The sequence below is a fragment of the Aphelocoma coerulescens genome, chromosome 26 (genome assembly GCF_041296385.1).
Source record: "Aphelocoma coerulescens isolate FSJ_1873_10779 chromosome 26, UR_Acoe_1.0, whole genome shotgun sequence".
NCBI classification, from domain to species: Eukaryota; Metazoa; Chordata; class Aves; order Passeriformes; family Corvidae; genus Aphelocoma; species Aphelocoma coerulescens.
This window is the reverse complement of record NC_091039.1, coordinates 4,151,074-4,163,305: the sequence shown is the minus strand read 5'-3', so window position 1 is coordinate 4,163,305 and position 12,232 is coordinate 4,151,074. Positions and strand designations below refer to the sequence as shown.

Below are 12,232 nucleotides of genomic sequence, written 5' to 3'. Positions count from 1 at the left end.
AATACTCTGAGTATATTCCTGTGTTCTTCCCCGGAGGCTGGGTTATGCTGTGTGCCCTCACCCTGACCACTGAGGACAGTGACAAATCCAGACCTTTAATTCCAGAGGAATTGGCAGCACTGAAATTATTTCCCTGCCATCACTTCCCTCTGTTTTTCTGTGTTAATGTGACCTGATAATGTCCTACCTGCGTGGGATTTCCCCTTCCCATGACCTTTATCTGTGCTTCCTGCCTCCATGTGGCCTTGGAATGTTACACAATGGATGGATGAGCTGGATGTACATGTCTATATATTGTACAGCACCTTCACACAGACTTCTGAGGTTCTGACGAGAGACAGACCTGTAAATCACTCATTATTTTTATGTAGATCTTAAAACCCAATTCCACTTCATGGCCTGTTGGTTCTGCACTGTCTAAACCAGGCTCCTGGTTGGTTTCCAGGGGTGTGACCCAGGTTTTACCCACAAACATGCTGCTCTTCTGGAAAAAAAAATTCATTTTATTATTGGATGTTTCCTTGACCCCCCCATTCCGGTAACAGATGTCCAAAAAGATGGTACAAAAATCATCAAGTGCTGTAGAAACCGTTGGTAATGATGAAGTGCTTGTCCTGCAGGTTTATTTGCACATTTTGCTATGTAAAACTGTCACCTCCTTTTACATCTCACAACTGTTCCTTGTACAGAAAATAGCTGTAAACAATTTACTACCAAAAATTCTTCTGCCATTTTACCCTCCTGTGAAAGAATGAGAAGTTCCTCAGTTTTTGTTCTTTTCACTACTAATAAATAGAAACCATTGGAGCCAGTGAAGGGAAATGTTACAGAAACTTTCAAATATTTTCTTGCTTTCCATGACCTTTCTAAACATGAACCCAAGGAAGTCTTTGTCAAAGCTGTTTCCCCCACCAGCTTTCCTCCCCAGGTGTTCAGGGTGAGGCTCTATTGCAGTGCTGGGCTGCAACAGCTGCTCACACCATGGAGCAGAGCTGGTGTCACAGCCAGGACAGGATGGAGCTGAGTATTCCAGGGAACAGACGTGGCAAAACATTCTCCAGCCCATGAACACTTTGCCTGTAGTGTGTGTTGAAAGGTTCTTCTCCTGTAACCACTGTCCTCAAAAAAGGATTTGCAGCAGCCCCAGCACAAGCCACCAGCAGGATTTGGGTGTTGCTGGACTGGCAGCAGGAAGGGGGAATTCACCTGGTGCATCCTGGGGTGGTTCAGGATAGAGGCAGAGCCTTGAGCACACAGAGCTTTAAGGAAAGAAATGCTCTTCAGCACAGCCAGGTAAGTGCAGCAAAGGATTGTCAACCTGGAATATTTCAGTGCAGCCCCAGGAAGGCTCACTGGGCCAGGAGAGCTGAGTCCCTCCTTGTCACATGCCCAGAGTCCAGGTTTTAAGAAACGTGGCCCCACTCACAGCCATTGGTGTCCCTCCAGCTGCAGCTCTTGTATGGCTTTAGTGTTTGATGTCCCACACCAGCCCCTGCTGGTTCAGTGTCAGCTGCCAGCATTTGGCCCCATTGATCCAGTGTTTCTGTGCATGCCATGGGATGACATCACTGATGAGACCAGTTCATTCTGGATGTTGCAGAGCAGTAAAGCAGAAAGAAAACTTCTGATACATACACTGGGAATCTGTTTAAAAATTGCTATTACAGATTTCTGTCAGTTTTCTTCTTTCTGCCCAAACTGCTGGTTCTCTTCAGGGCTGATGTTCTGCCAGTTCATGGTTTAATTTTCCATAACTGCAAAGAGACAAGAAAGGGAGTTTGAGTCTAACAGGAATGTTCTTCATCTACAGGTAACACTCTGTGTCTCTTGCCCATCCTGCTCTGCTCAGTGAGCTCCAGTTTCAGGATGAGCCACAGGAGGACTGGGATAAAGGGAAGGAACCCTGAATTCTCACAGCTTGACCTGAAGGGAACTGAAGCTGAAGTGAGCCCTGTCCTTCCCCCCAAAACTGGCTCAGGGAGGTGGGGACTCACCCAGCATGTTCTGGTGTCTGGGTTCCCAGTGCAGACCCACGGTCTCTCTCGGGGCTGTGACCCCAGAAGTGACCCCAGAGCTGTTCTGTTGGTTGGGACAGGGACACTTACTCTGATATTGAATCCTAGCAGGTCACTGATCACTCCTGAAACAGCAGAGAGGATGACAACCCTTGTGATGTTGTAGATCAACGGGTTCATGGTCAGTCCATACAGCCTGAAGGGACTATCCAATTCCTGCAGTGAAAGGACAAGGAAAAGAGTCCATCAGCACCCACCAATACCAAAGAATTCATCCTCTGACTTTTAGCTCAGCACTGGCACTCCAACAGCCTGTGCTGCCCTGGGCTGCCTCTGTCTCCTTTCTTAAATACATGCACAGGAATTGCCAGTGTTCCAGAGACATCTGCTGAATCCAAAGGCTCTGCAGCAACACCAGCTGCACCAGAGCCTGACACTCCAGGCTGCAGAATTACCCAGCCTAATCTGTGTGACTCCCAGACTCTGCTCACTCCTTCCCAAGTCTCTCCCTGCTGCTGGCAGTGAGCTCCAGCATCAGAGCTGCTGATGGAAAATGAGACTGGAGCAGTCATGAGATGCTGTGCTCACACCAGCCTCTCCTCCCACTGAGTTAAACCACTGGTCATCAAAAGTTCACAGCACTAATTACTCACACTGGCCTTGTACTGCTCCCTCTCCTGTCACAGCTGCAGGAGCACAGAAACCCCCCCCTTGTGAGCACTAACTTCAGGGGCCAAGGGAAGGGCAGGGCCACATGGCATTGCCAGAAGTCACTGATTCCATAAAATCCAGCCATTCAGGCAGAGCACCTTACCTTCAGCAGCTTTGTGGACAGTTTCAGCACATTGTTCACCAGAGACAGCTGCTCCTTCTTGTTCGGCTTCTTCTCCATCTTCAGGTACAAGTTTATCTGTGACAGACACCACAGGCCAGGGGTTGATATTCCAGTACCAGCCCCCAACTGATTCCTTTCCTTACTAAGGGAAATTGGAGCCATTTTTGCAGTCTGCTGTCACTCCTGAAGCAGTAAATATAGCACTGATAACATATTTTTTTTCCAATTGTTTTGGCTAACACACATTAACCCAGAGACCAAAATCAGCTAGAACTTTGGAGTTTGAGTCTGTCCCAACAGGACCAGCTCGTCCCTCCCATGTTGACCAGTGCTGTGTGGCCCTCTGGTCAACACAAGGGTTGATTCCCAAGTTTTAAAGTTTGATTCCAGTATTTAAGCTGGTTTGAAATACAATCATTATTTCCAAACAAACCACAAAGCCCAGGGGAGAACAAGCTAAATGGAGCTACCTGCTCAGTGAGCAGGATGGAAATGTTGCTGTATTTCTTGTTGGTCTCAGAGCCCAGAGATGCCAGACGTAGCAGAAAGAGGAGCAGTGCTGCCTCCCACATCAGGAACTCCCAGTTGTAAGCTGCACTCAGAAAGGTTTTGTGACCCTTAAGAACCTGTATGGAGAAAAAACAAAGCACCAAATGTTAATGCCAAGGTGCCTGTTCTTGGACAAGTGCACAAGCACTGCCCCTGCTCCTCCTCTGCCCAGCCCCGTGTGCTCTACAGCCCCTGACAGCTCTTCCCATGCAGTGTAAATCATTCCTGTGGTGGGGTTACAGTGAAAGGTCTCATTTCTAACCTGGCTTTAGCTTGGAATTGGGTATTTTTTCCTTTTGCTCAGCAAAGGAGCCTTGTTCCTCCTCTCCCCTTCCCCTGTCCAACTAACAGGCAGTGAAGTGCCTTTCCTTGTCCCACTGGCAGCCTCAGAAGGGCTAAGCTGCTCCTGCCTTTCCCAGTATGGACTCACACAGCAGGACTGGGATTGTCCTTCCTTCCTCTGGACACCTGTGGCTTACAAGAACAGTCACAGCAGTGACAGTATCTACAAACCACCAGCCTCTGCTACCACAGCTGCCCCTTCAGGGGATCAAGAACCTGCCTGAACACAGCACTGACCAAGAAAACAGCTCCAGCATTGGCACTGCTGCCTCTACCAGGTCTAGTGAAGGGTTAAAAGGTGCCAGTAATAGTTCTTGACCTGCTTTTCCACATGGTGGTTACAGAGGATGCTGCAATCAGCCCTCTGGAATAAATATCCTGTGAACACCTGAGGTCCTTGGGCAGAGTCTCCTCTCCTTTATGCCCAAATGGCCATGTCCTGAAACTTTCCTAATGATTGTAAAACCCCAGACCTTGCTCTGCAAGCACAGAATGAACCTCTTTTTCCAACTAGAAGTGATAAAACTCTTACAAAATGCAACACTCTCTACATTACTCTGGGCTCAAACAGCTCCAGTTCAAGCTTTTTGTAAGCCAGTGAAAGAAAAGCCTCCAGCATTTGGGAGGGTTTCCCTTACTTTATAAACCACAAAGGTTAAAATCTCACCTGGGCACAGCAGATAAAAGCAATTGAAAGAGCCAGTAAAAAGACTGAGGACACAACAACATCCACAGATCTCTGAGGGCCTCGTCTCTGCAGAAACAAGGACAGGGGGTCAGGGCTGAGCTGGGGTGTGCAGCCAAAACTCACCACAGACTGTGACAGCTGCTACCATCACACCCTCTGCAATAACCAAATCCCAGATCAGAACTCACCTTCAGATAGGAGCGAAGGGATAACCAGATCTTGATGTTCTCCACCTTTTTGAGCCTGAAGTGAGGGATTTCATATTTCCTGGCTTTCCGAGCAGATGTAATGTGGCTGAAGAGCTTGGCAAACAAAAACCTCTGCAAGTTAAAAACAGAACCATAAATTAGTGTAAAACAGAACAGAGTGCTTGGGATTCTTAGTACCCTGGCAAAAATGGTCACTGGGGAAGCCCAGCATGAGACCTGGGGCTCAATCTCTCTGGCAGCAGTTGTTTTCATAGAATTCCAGGCTGGTTTGTATTGGGGGGGACCTTAAAGCTCATCTTTTTCCAGCCCTTGTCATGGGCAGGGACACCTTCTACTCTCCCAGGTTGCTCTAAGCCCTGTCCTGGCCTTGAACACTTCCACGGATGGGGCAGCCACAGCTGCTCTGGGCAACAGAAAGGGGGCAGAGTAAGATTTTGGGAACAGGTAAGGGGGGGAACAGGGGTGCCAGGAATGGTATTGATAGGTATAATTTGTGACTGATCAATAAAGTTCCCAGACTCCCCTCCCTGACCTTGGCAAGGGCTGGAATGAGATGAGCTTTAAAGTCATCACCCCGTCTTTATTCCTGCTTCCCAGGTTCCTGAAAGGCACCAGTACCTTCACACCCACCTGTTTGTAGGTTCTCTCAGCAACACACATCATGAAGAAAAACATCCAAGTCAAGCACAGCCTTTCCAGGAAGTTGATGGCAGACAGGATGAGCACAGGGGTGCTGGCAGGGGCTCCACAGAAGATGTGCAGAAGCTCCATCAGAGAAATGGAGCAGAGCTGCTCCAGGTTATCCGTGCGGAACAGTCTGTAGAGGAACGGCAGGAAGGCCAATCCGATGGTGATGATGTTTCCCAGCATTTGATACCCCACTCCTTGCTGGTGGGCATTAACCTGGCAAGCAGGAATAACAAACGGGATGATTACCTGGGTTTTGCCTCAAGGAAAAGGCCTATTGCTGTGATAGCATCAATTCAGGCAAGCAGTCAGTTCCCCTTCCCTTCACAGGACAGAGCCTAAAATAAGTCCACCCATTTCAGTCCAAACCCCCCAAAAATCAAGCCAAATTATCAAACCCCCACCTTCAGCACCCTGCAGAGACAATCAGCAATAATCAGCACTTGTCAGTCTTCAACAGACCTCCTAAATTGAGGGTTAGGCAACTTTTCAGTAAGAACATGAGGGACAACTGTCCTTGCAGCTGGGGAGGGACCAGTTTCATACTGCCCCTAATATTTGCAGTGTAACTGTTTCCAGGGGTTTGGTGGCCATTATCTAAAGTGTGAGGGAGAGGTTGCAATGCCACACAGCCCCCTTACCCTGCTCATGATAATCCCACTGATCTCCAGCACAGACATGTCCACCTTCTTGCAGTCATTCCCTTCCCAGATCAGAGCACTCACTTTGGCAGATGCTGGGCTGGTGTTCTGCAGCCAAAACAGATGGTTCTAGAAGAGAGAGAGGAGTGCAAAACATGGGTCAGCTCTTTCTGTCCTGCTGTAAGTAATGCCTTTGCCTAGAATGCATTTGGATTGAGGGGGGAAATTCCATTCTGGGTGAAATACTTTGTTTTGGGATAAGCAATGGTGCAGAGGGGAGGGATGGACTTGATCATTGAATCATTGATATCGTTTACAGCATTCCAGATTTCCATATGATTTGGCTTCATGCAGGTTGCTCACCTTATACCAACAGCATCCCCACGTGCCACTCAAATTTGGGAAGACAGGGGGAAGAAGGGGAAGCATTCCCAGCTCCTGGATGGAAATCACCGACCTGCTGGAAGACGTCTTCCTTCAGGTCGCGGCGGGAGTCCCTGGCGGAGCGCTCCTCGCTGTCGCTGGTGCCGGAGGAGCGGCACTCGGGGCCGTGCAGGAGATCGTCCCACAGCATGTCCTCGGTCTCCGAGTCCTGCCGGGTGCTCTCCGAGTCCCGCCGGCTCACGCTGCAGCTCCGGGGCCCCACGCTCAGGCACGACCTGGGGTCCTGCAAGAACGGCAAAGTTCACGCGGCACAGCCCCACGCACGGTTTGTAAAAGCAACTCCTCTTCTTCTTCTTCCTCCTCCTCTTTCCCCACAGCTTCCCAGGGATTTGAGTGCTCCCAGTTGTACCCACGTGGTGGGAATGGTTTAAGACAGTGTTTGGGGAAAAAGCATTTCTACACCAGAACTCACACAGACCCCATTAGTTCCCCACCTCCATTCTCAACCTACAAAATAAAAATTGATGTACTCATTCTAACACAAAAATGTCCTTTTTTGTGCCTTTTGCACAATCTGTTTTAATATTACATTTACATTTTGTATTAATTTATGTTTTCATATTTATAACTTGATATTCACATATTTTATTTATATTTTATTTTCAGGTAGAGGGAGTGGCAGGGACAAAAAATAAAGTAATGAAGGGACTCAGTATGTCTCACAGAATGGATTTATTCTTTCATTACAGGAGTTGGACTTGATCCTCGTGGGTCCCTTCAAACTCAGGATAGTCTGTGATTTTAAAGTCAAAATGTATTAGCTTAAAAGCTGCAAGCACAGCACTGCCCCCCAACCACAAGAACAATTGCAGCAATTCCACAGGGGCAATTAGAGGCAGCTTGGACTGTCCTTTGCTGCCAACAGTTCTTTGTTTGTTTGTTGTTTGGGGTTTGTTTAATAAAGCACCACAATCAGGATTGTGAACATTGTGAAAGTTTACAAAGCTGCCAAGGAGCAAGGAGGGAGGAGGTCACACCTTGCACCTGAGGATTCTGATCATCAACAATCTGAATCGATTCTGATTCTGACAATCATTTCATAACGGTCTGTTCTGATGGAGGGGGGTTGGAACAAGATGAGCTTTAAGGTCCCTTCTAACCCAACCCATTTTCTGATTCTGTGAACAGCCTGGGAAAGCTCCTTCTCCTGACTTTATGACCATACCTGCCTGTATAATGTGGATTCCAGTTCAGACTCCACAACACTGTCAGAGTCTCTGGCACCTTTCAGGACTTGCTTGACCTGCCAAGACCAAAGGAAAACCACCTCATTATCCATAGCAAAACAAGGCGTGGAAAACAGCACAAATCCCACCTGGGTACCTGTGAGACAGCCTGGTTCAGAGAAACCAGAGGCCTCTTTTTCTTCTCCTCATAGCTGTTGTCACTGGAAGCCCCTTCCATGCTGTGGCGTAACAGGATCCTTTGTGCCACGGCCTCGGCATCCTCCTCACTGGACAGCTCGTCAGAAACACCGTCCCTGTTGGTGCCATCATCCTACAAAGGCATGGCCAAAGCCCCCACAGAGCACCAGCCTGAGTCCCATCAAAGGCTCAGAGGCAGAGCTGTCCCCAGCACAGCCCTCACTGCCTGCAGAGCCAGCCCATGCTCCCCACAGAACACTCAGAATTCTCTCGGCATCACAGAGACTTCACAGATTTTAACTCCTTCCCCCGGCTCTTGTCTTGCCCCAGAGGTAATGAGAGGGAATTTTGGGTGGGTGGAGTTGGAATTGAGGCAAAGGCAGGAAGAGGAGGAGGCAGCAGCAGCTCTTGGCTGTGCCTTACCAGCAGCCTCAAGCCCAGAAGAGATGTATCTACAAGCTAGGGGGTAACAGACCCAAAATCCTGAGCTATGCCCCTACACTGAGCTCTGCCCCTCTCCAAACACCTTCACAGAGAGGAGCTGGGACAGCACAGTACGACAGAATTCCACACAGGATCTATTCCAAGTTCTTCATGTGGAGTTAACATACCACTGACCCAGAGGAGACTCAAGAGTAATTCCCCAAATCTTTATGTTTCAAAGCTTCCAACAGAGTTCATGATGCTTTAGCTCTTTCTCTCTCCCCAAGGGACGTCTCAGTCTTGCAAGACAAAATATTTTACAGAATTGCTTTTGAAAATGGCCAATTTATTTAGTCATTATCAGCACTCCCCCTTAACTGAACACCTTGTGGTCAGAAATCTCCACAATTAAATGAGCACTTTGGTAAAACAGACATTTCCAGCACTCTGTGTTTGACCATACTTGGTCAGGATGGAGAGGGCTTAGAGCAACCTGGGATAAAGGAAGGTGTCCCTGCCCATGGCAGGGGGTAGAATGAAATGAGCTTTAAGATTCCTTCCAACCCAAACTGTTCTGGGATTCTATTCTGTGATTATGAAAAGATGCTGACAGCAAAGTACCAGCACTTTTTCAGCTGCTCAGTGAGAGGCAGAAAGGGGTTTTTAGATTCCCTACTGCAGGCAAAGATCAGCAGAAGGAGGGAGTATCTTGTGTTAGATAAACCATACAGTTAAATACCAACGCACTTCTGGGCACACACAGAATACACTGAAACTGTGATTTCAAAGGGATCTCCCCTGGCACTACCTGATGGCTCTTCTCCCCATCAGAAAGTTTACTTTTCTCTTTGGAGTGCAGCAGCCTGTGTTCAGATCTGGCCTGTCTGGGTTTGATGCCATCACCCACAGCACTCACACCACTTTCTGTCTCGGTCCCTTTCTCAGCTACCAGCCTTACTCTTCTATTCCTAGGAGAGAAAATACAATTAAGTGCTTTTATGTCAGGGAAAAACTCTTGGGGGTAAAACATCCTGGTCTTCCCTTGTCACACAGGTGCAGCATCAAACAAGATACCCAAGGGATAAATAATTGTCTTTGGCTGATGGGCTTTGTGTGCTGAGTCTGTTAAAGATATTTATATCTGCTTCACCCTCACTCAACACTTCTTTTGTAACTCTAATAGTGTCTTAAAACTTCTAAACCAAGGGGAACCTTTTCATTATTTTTATTAAAAAAAAAAAAAAAAAAAAAGAGCAATTCAGAAGACAGAAAGTCCTCCTGAAGAGAAAGCACCTGTGAGCTGGAAACTCACCAGGAAATTCACCTGGGGAAACAGGAGAAAACAATGAAATATTATCCCATACAATCTCCCCTCCTTTCCCTTGAGTTGCTTTTAGAGAAGGAAGATGCCAAGATCCGAACCAGAAGCCACAATTGCTTTTGGAAATCAGGTAAAAGAGCAATATAATCTGAGCACTCACTCAAACAAGGTCACTTATCTGATAAATAAACTCCACCACATTCTACAGCTCATCTAACACTTGGTTTCACATGATCTAATCTTATACAATCTAATTTTATACGATCTAATAAAGACATACTAAATATTCCTGAGGAATCAGCTTCCCACATTACTGAGAAGTTTTAATTCAAAAGGGACTGACAGGCCGTGGGGATGTCAGTGACAGCACACGCTGTGCCTTCATTCTCCAGGTGCCAAATTGCTCCCAGTGTCACGACAAGCAGCACAAACCCAGCAGGGATCACCTACCTCCTCTGGAAGAGCAGACTGGATAAATTGGTCAGCAGAGATGCAGAGCCAGACTGCTCTTCCTTGCTGGTTCTGTCAGGAGACAACCAACTGTTCCCATCCACGCCCACAGATTTGCGTAACTTCCTGAGTTTTAAGACAAGGAGAATTAAATTTGTGTAAGAAACTACTTTTCTTAAAAGATCCGAATGAGATTTGAACAGCTTTTTGGATGTCATTTTTCTGAAGTCATGCAAACAGAATACTGACTTTCCAAATAAAAAAAGTTCTGCCTACCCCCCCAGCACATCAGGGCATCACTGGGAAAGGTACGACAGACAAAATCCAGATGGAATCTTTGCTGCAGCAACCTAAAAGGGGGAAACCTCAATCCCCCCCCACCACCACGTACCAGCTGTGATCCCACCAAGGGCCCCGCTGGCGCTCACCTGCGGCGCCGGCTGAGCCCGTTGTTCCCTGCAGGTCTGTTCACCTGGGTGGACACGATCTGGCAGTGAACTGTCCCCAGCAGCAGCATAAGGCACAGGGGTCCCATCACTTCACTGGCACTCACAACAGGCACCATGAAGTACAGCACCACTGCTACGACTGCAGAGGGGGAAATGGCACCAACGCGAAAATTAAGAATCTGTCTCAACTATTTGTTTTTATTCTGCTTTATTGTATTATTATTTAATGTCTGCAATTACTAGTGCCACACACCTAAAAATGTACATTAAGTAGGTTCCAGACAAGATCCTCACGCTTTAGATTATGGACTACAAAACCTCAAGATTATAGACTCGCTAAGCTTGGAAAAGCCCTCTGAGACCATCGAGTCCAACCACTCCCCCAGCACTGCCACGTCCACCCCTAACCCATTTCCCCAAGAGCCACATCCATACATTCTTTGATGTCCCATTCCTTGCAGGAGAAGGTTTATGGCACAGCCTGTTCACTCACCTTGCATAATGTAGAGCACCAAGAGCCACATAAAAATACGCTGGGAAGTGACCTGTATCCACCACTGGCTGAACAAGGGGAAAAACACCACTCTCACAATTCCCTTCCGCGTCAGTGATGTCCAGGGAATTTCAGGCTTGGCTTTGGCAAAGGTAGAGCCTTGGAATTAAAGGGGAAACAAGCCATCATTAACTGTGAATCACAAGAACTCCCTTGCTGGAGTTCCCCTTTGGGCTGCCCCAGCCCTGCCACAGGGCTGAGCAGGGGCTGACAGCAGCCCAGCTTCAGGCACCAGTCACAGCTACCCAGCCCCAGCAGGGAGAGCTAAAGCAGCTCCTCATTTTCTCTCAGAGCTCTGGCTCTGACCCTTCCCTTCCCTGCCCACCCAGCCCTGCTCCCACCGACCACTTCTGCAGAGCCACACCGAATTCCTCCTGCTCTGCTCTCAGGTTTGCAGTGCTCCTTTTGCCCCAGTGCTCACGAGCAGGGGCTCCCCCGGCAGCAGGGCAGGCTCTGCTTCCCCCACCCTGCACAAAGCTGTGAGGCACCGACAGAATCACGGAATATCCTGAGCTGGAAGAGACCCACAGGGATCACCAAGTCCAACTCCTGGCTTTGCGCAGACACCCCAACAATCCCACCCTGGGCATCCTTGAGAGCGTTGTCCAAACGCTCCTGGAGCTCTGGCAGCCCTGGGGCCGTGCCCATTCATTCCCTGGGCAGTGCCCAGCACCCTCTGGGGGAAGAACCTTTCCCTGATATCCAACCTAACCCTCCCTGACACAGCTCCAGCCGCTCTCTCGGTACCATCCCTGTCTCAGGGAGGAACGAACAGACCGAGCACCGCTCACCGCTGATCAGATCCACGTCGATGAGATCGGGCTGGATGTGCCCCTTTTTCTTCGGTTTGTTCTTGAAGCCCTGCGGGGCGGAACGCAGAGCCGGGTTAGCGGCGAGGGGCGCGGGGCCCGCCCCCCCCCCGCCGCCGGTACCTTCATCTGGGTCTGCTCCACGGCCTTCTCCCATATCTGCTGGTCGTAGGCCCCGATCTGCGAGGAGAGGAGGCTGAGGGCACGGCCGGGCCCGCGCCCGCCCGCGCCGCGCCGCACTCACCTTCTTCTGGTACCATGAAATGGCATCGCGACAGGCCATGGGGGGCGGCGGGACCGGCCCCGGTACCGACCCCAGCCCGGGACCGACCCCGGGACCGACCCCGGTCCCGTTACCCTGGAAACCGCCCGGCGCTCGACTGGCTCCGCCTGCCACCCCCCCTCCCCCACCCGCCCGCCCAGGCAGCGCCAGCCGAGCGCCGAGCGCCACCC

At 49.3% G+C, this 12,232-nt stretch overlaps 1 protein-coding gene across 2 annotated transcripts; it reads right to left on the bottom strand.

Moving 5' to 3' along the window:
• Window positions 1-482: 482 nt before the first annotated feature.
• Window positions 483-12,164, bottom strand: PHTF1 (putative homeodomain transcription factor 1). Of its 2 annotated transcripts, XM_068995750.1 has the most exons (18): window positions 12,024-12,164; window positions 11,903-11,959; window positions 11,762-11,831; window positions 10,911-11,069; window positions 10,397-10,556; window positions 9,969-10,094; window positions 9,006-9,165; window positions 7,734-7,907; window positions 7,576-7,653; window positions 6,424-6,633; window positions 5,967-6,095; window positions 5,269-5,541; window positions 4,618-4,749; window positions 4,409-4,495; window positions 3,321-3,476; window positions 2,830-2,925; window positions 2,106-2,231; window positions 483-1,754 (listed from the first exon to the last, which is right to left on the bottom strand). In XM_068995750.1, the coding sequence occupies exons 1-18, from the start codon at window positions 12,060-12,062 to the stop codon at window positions 1,734-1,736; spliced, it is 2,253 nt and encodes a 750-aa protein (XP_068851851.1). In that variant the 5' UTR covers window positions 12,063-12,164; the 3' UTR covers window positions 483-1,733. The 2 variants fall into 2 exon arrangements, with proteins under 2 accessions (XP_068851851.1, XP_068851850.1); XM_068995749.1 differs by having other exon boundaries at window positions 11,762-12,164.
• Between the last annotated feature and the right edge of the window lie 68 nt (window positions 12,165-12,232).

Bases quoted from the DNA above. Each gene is read 5' to 3' on its own strand.
- PHTF1 (XM_068995749.1), bottom strand. From the start codon at position 12,062: ATGGCCTGTCGCGATGCCATTTCATGGTACCAGAAGAAGGTGAGTGCG. The intron at 3,477-4,408 runs GTGAGATTTTAA...TTCTCCATACAG, and splicing joins CTTTTATCTGCTGTGCCCAG to GTTCTTAAGGGTCACAAAAC. The intron at 1,755-2,105 runs GTAAGTGTCCCT...GTCTCTTTGCAG, and splicing joins TGCTAGGATTCAATATCAGA to TTATGGAAAATTAAACCATG.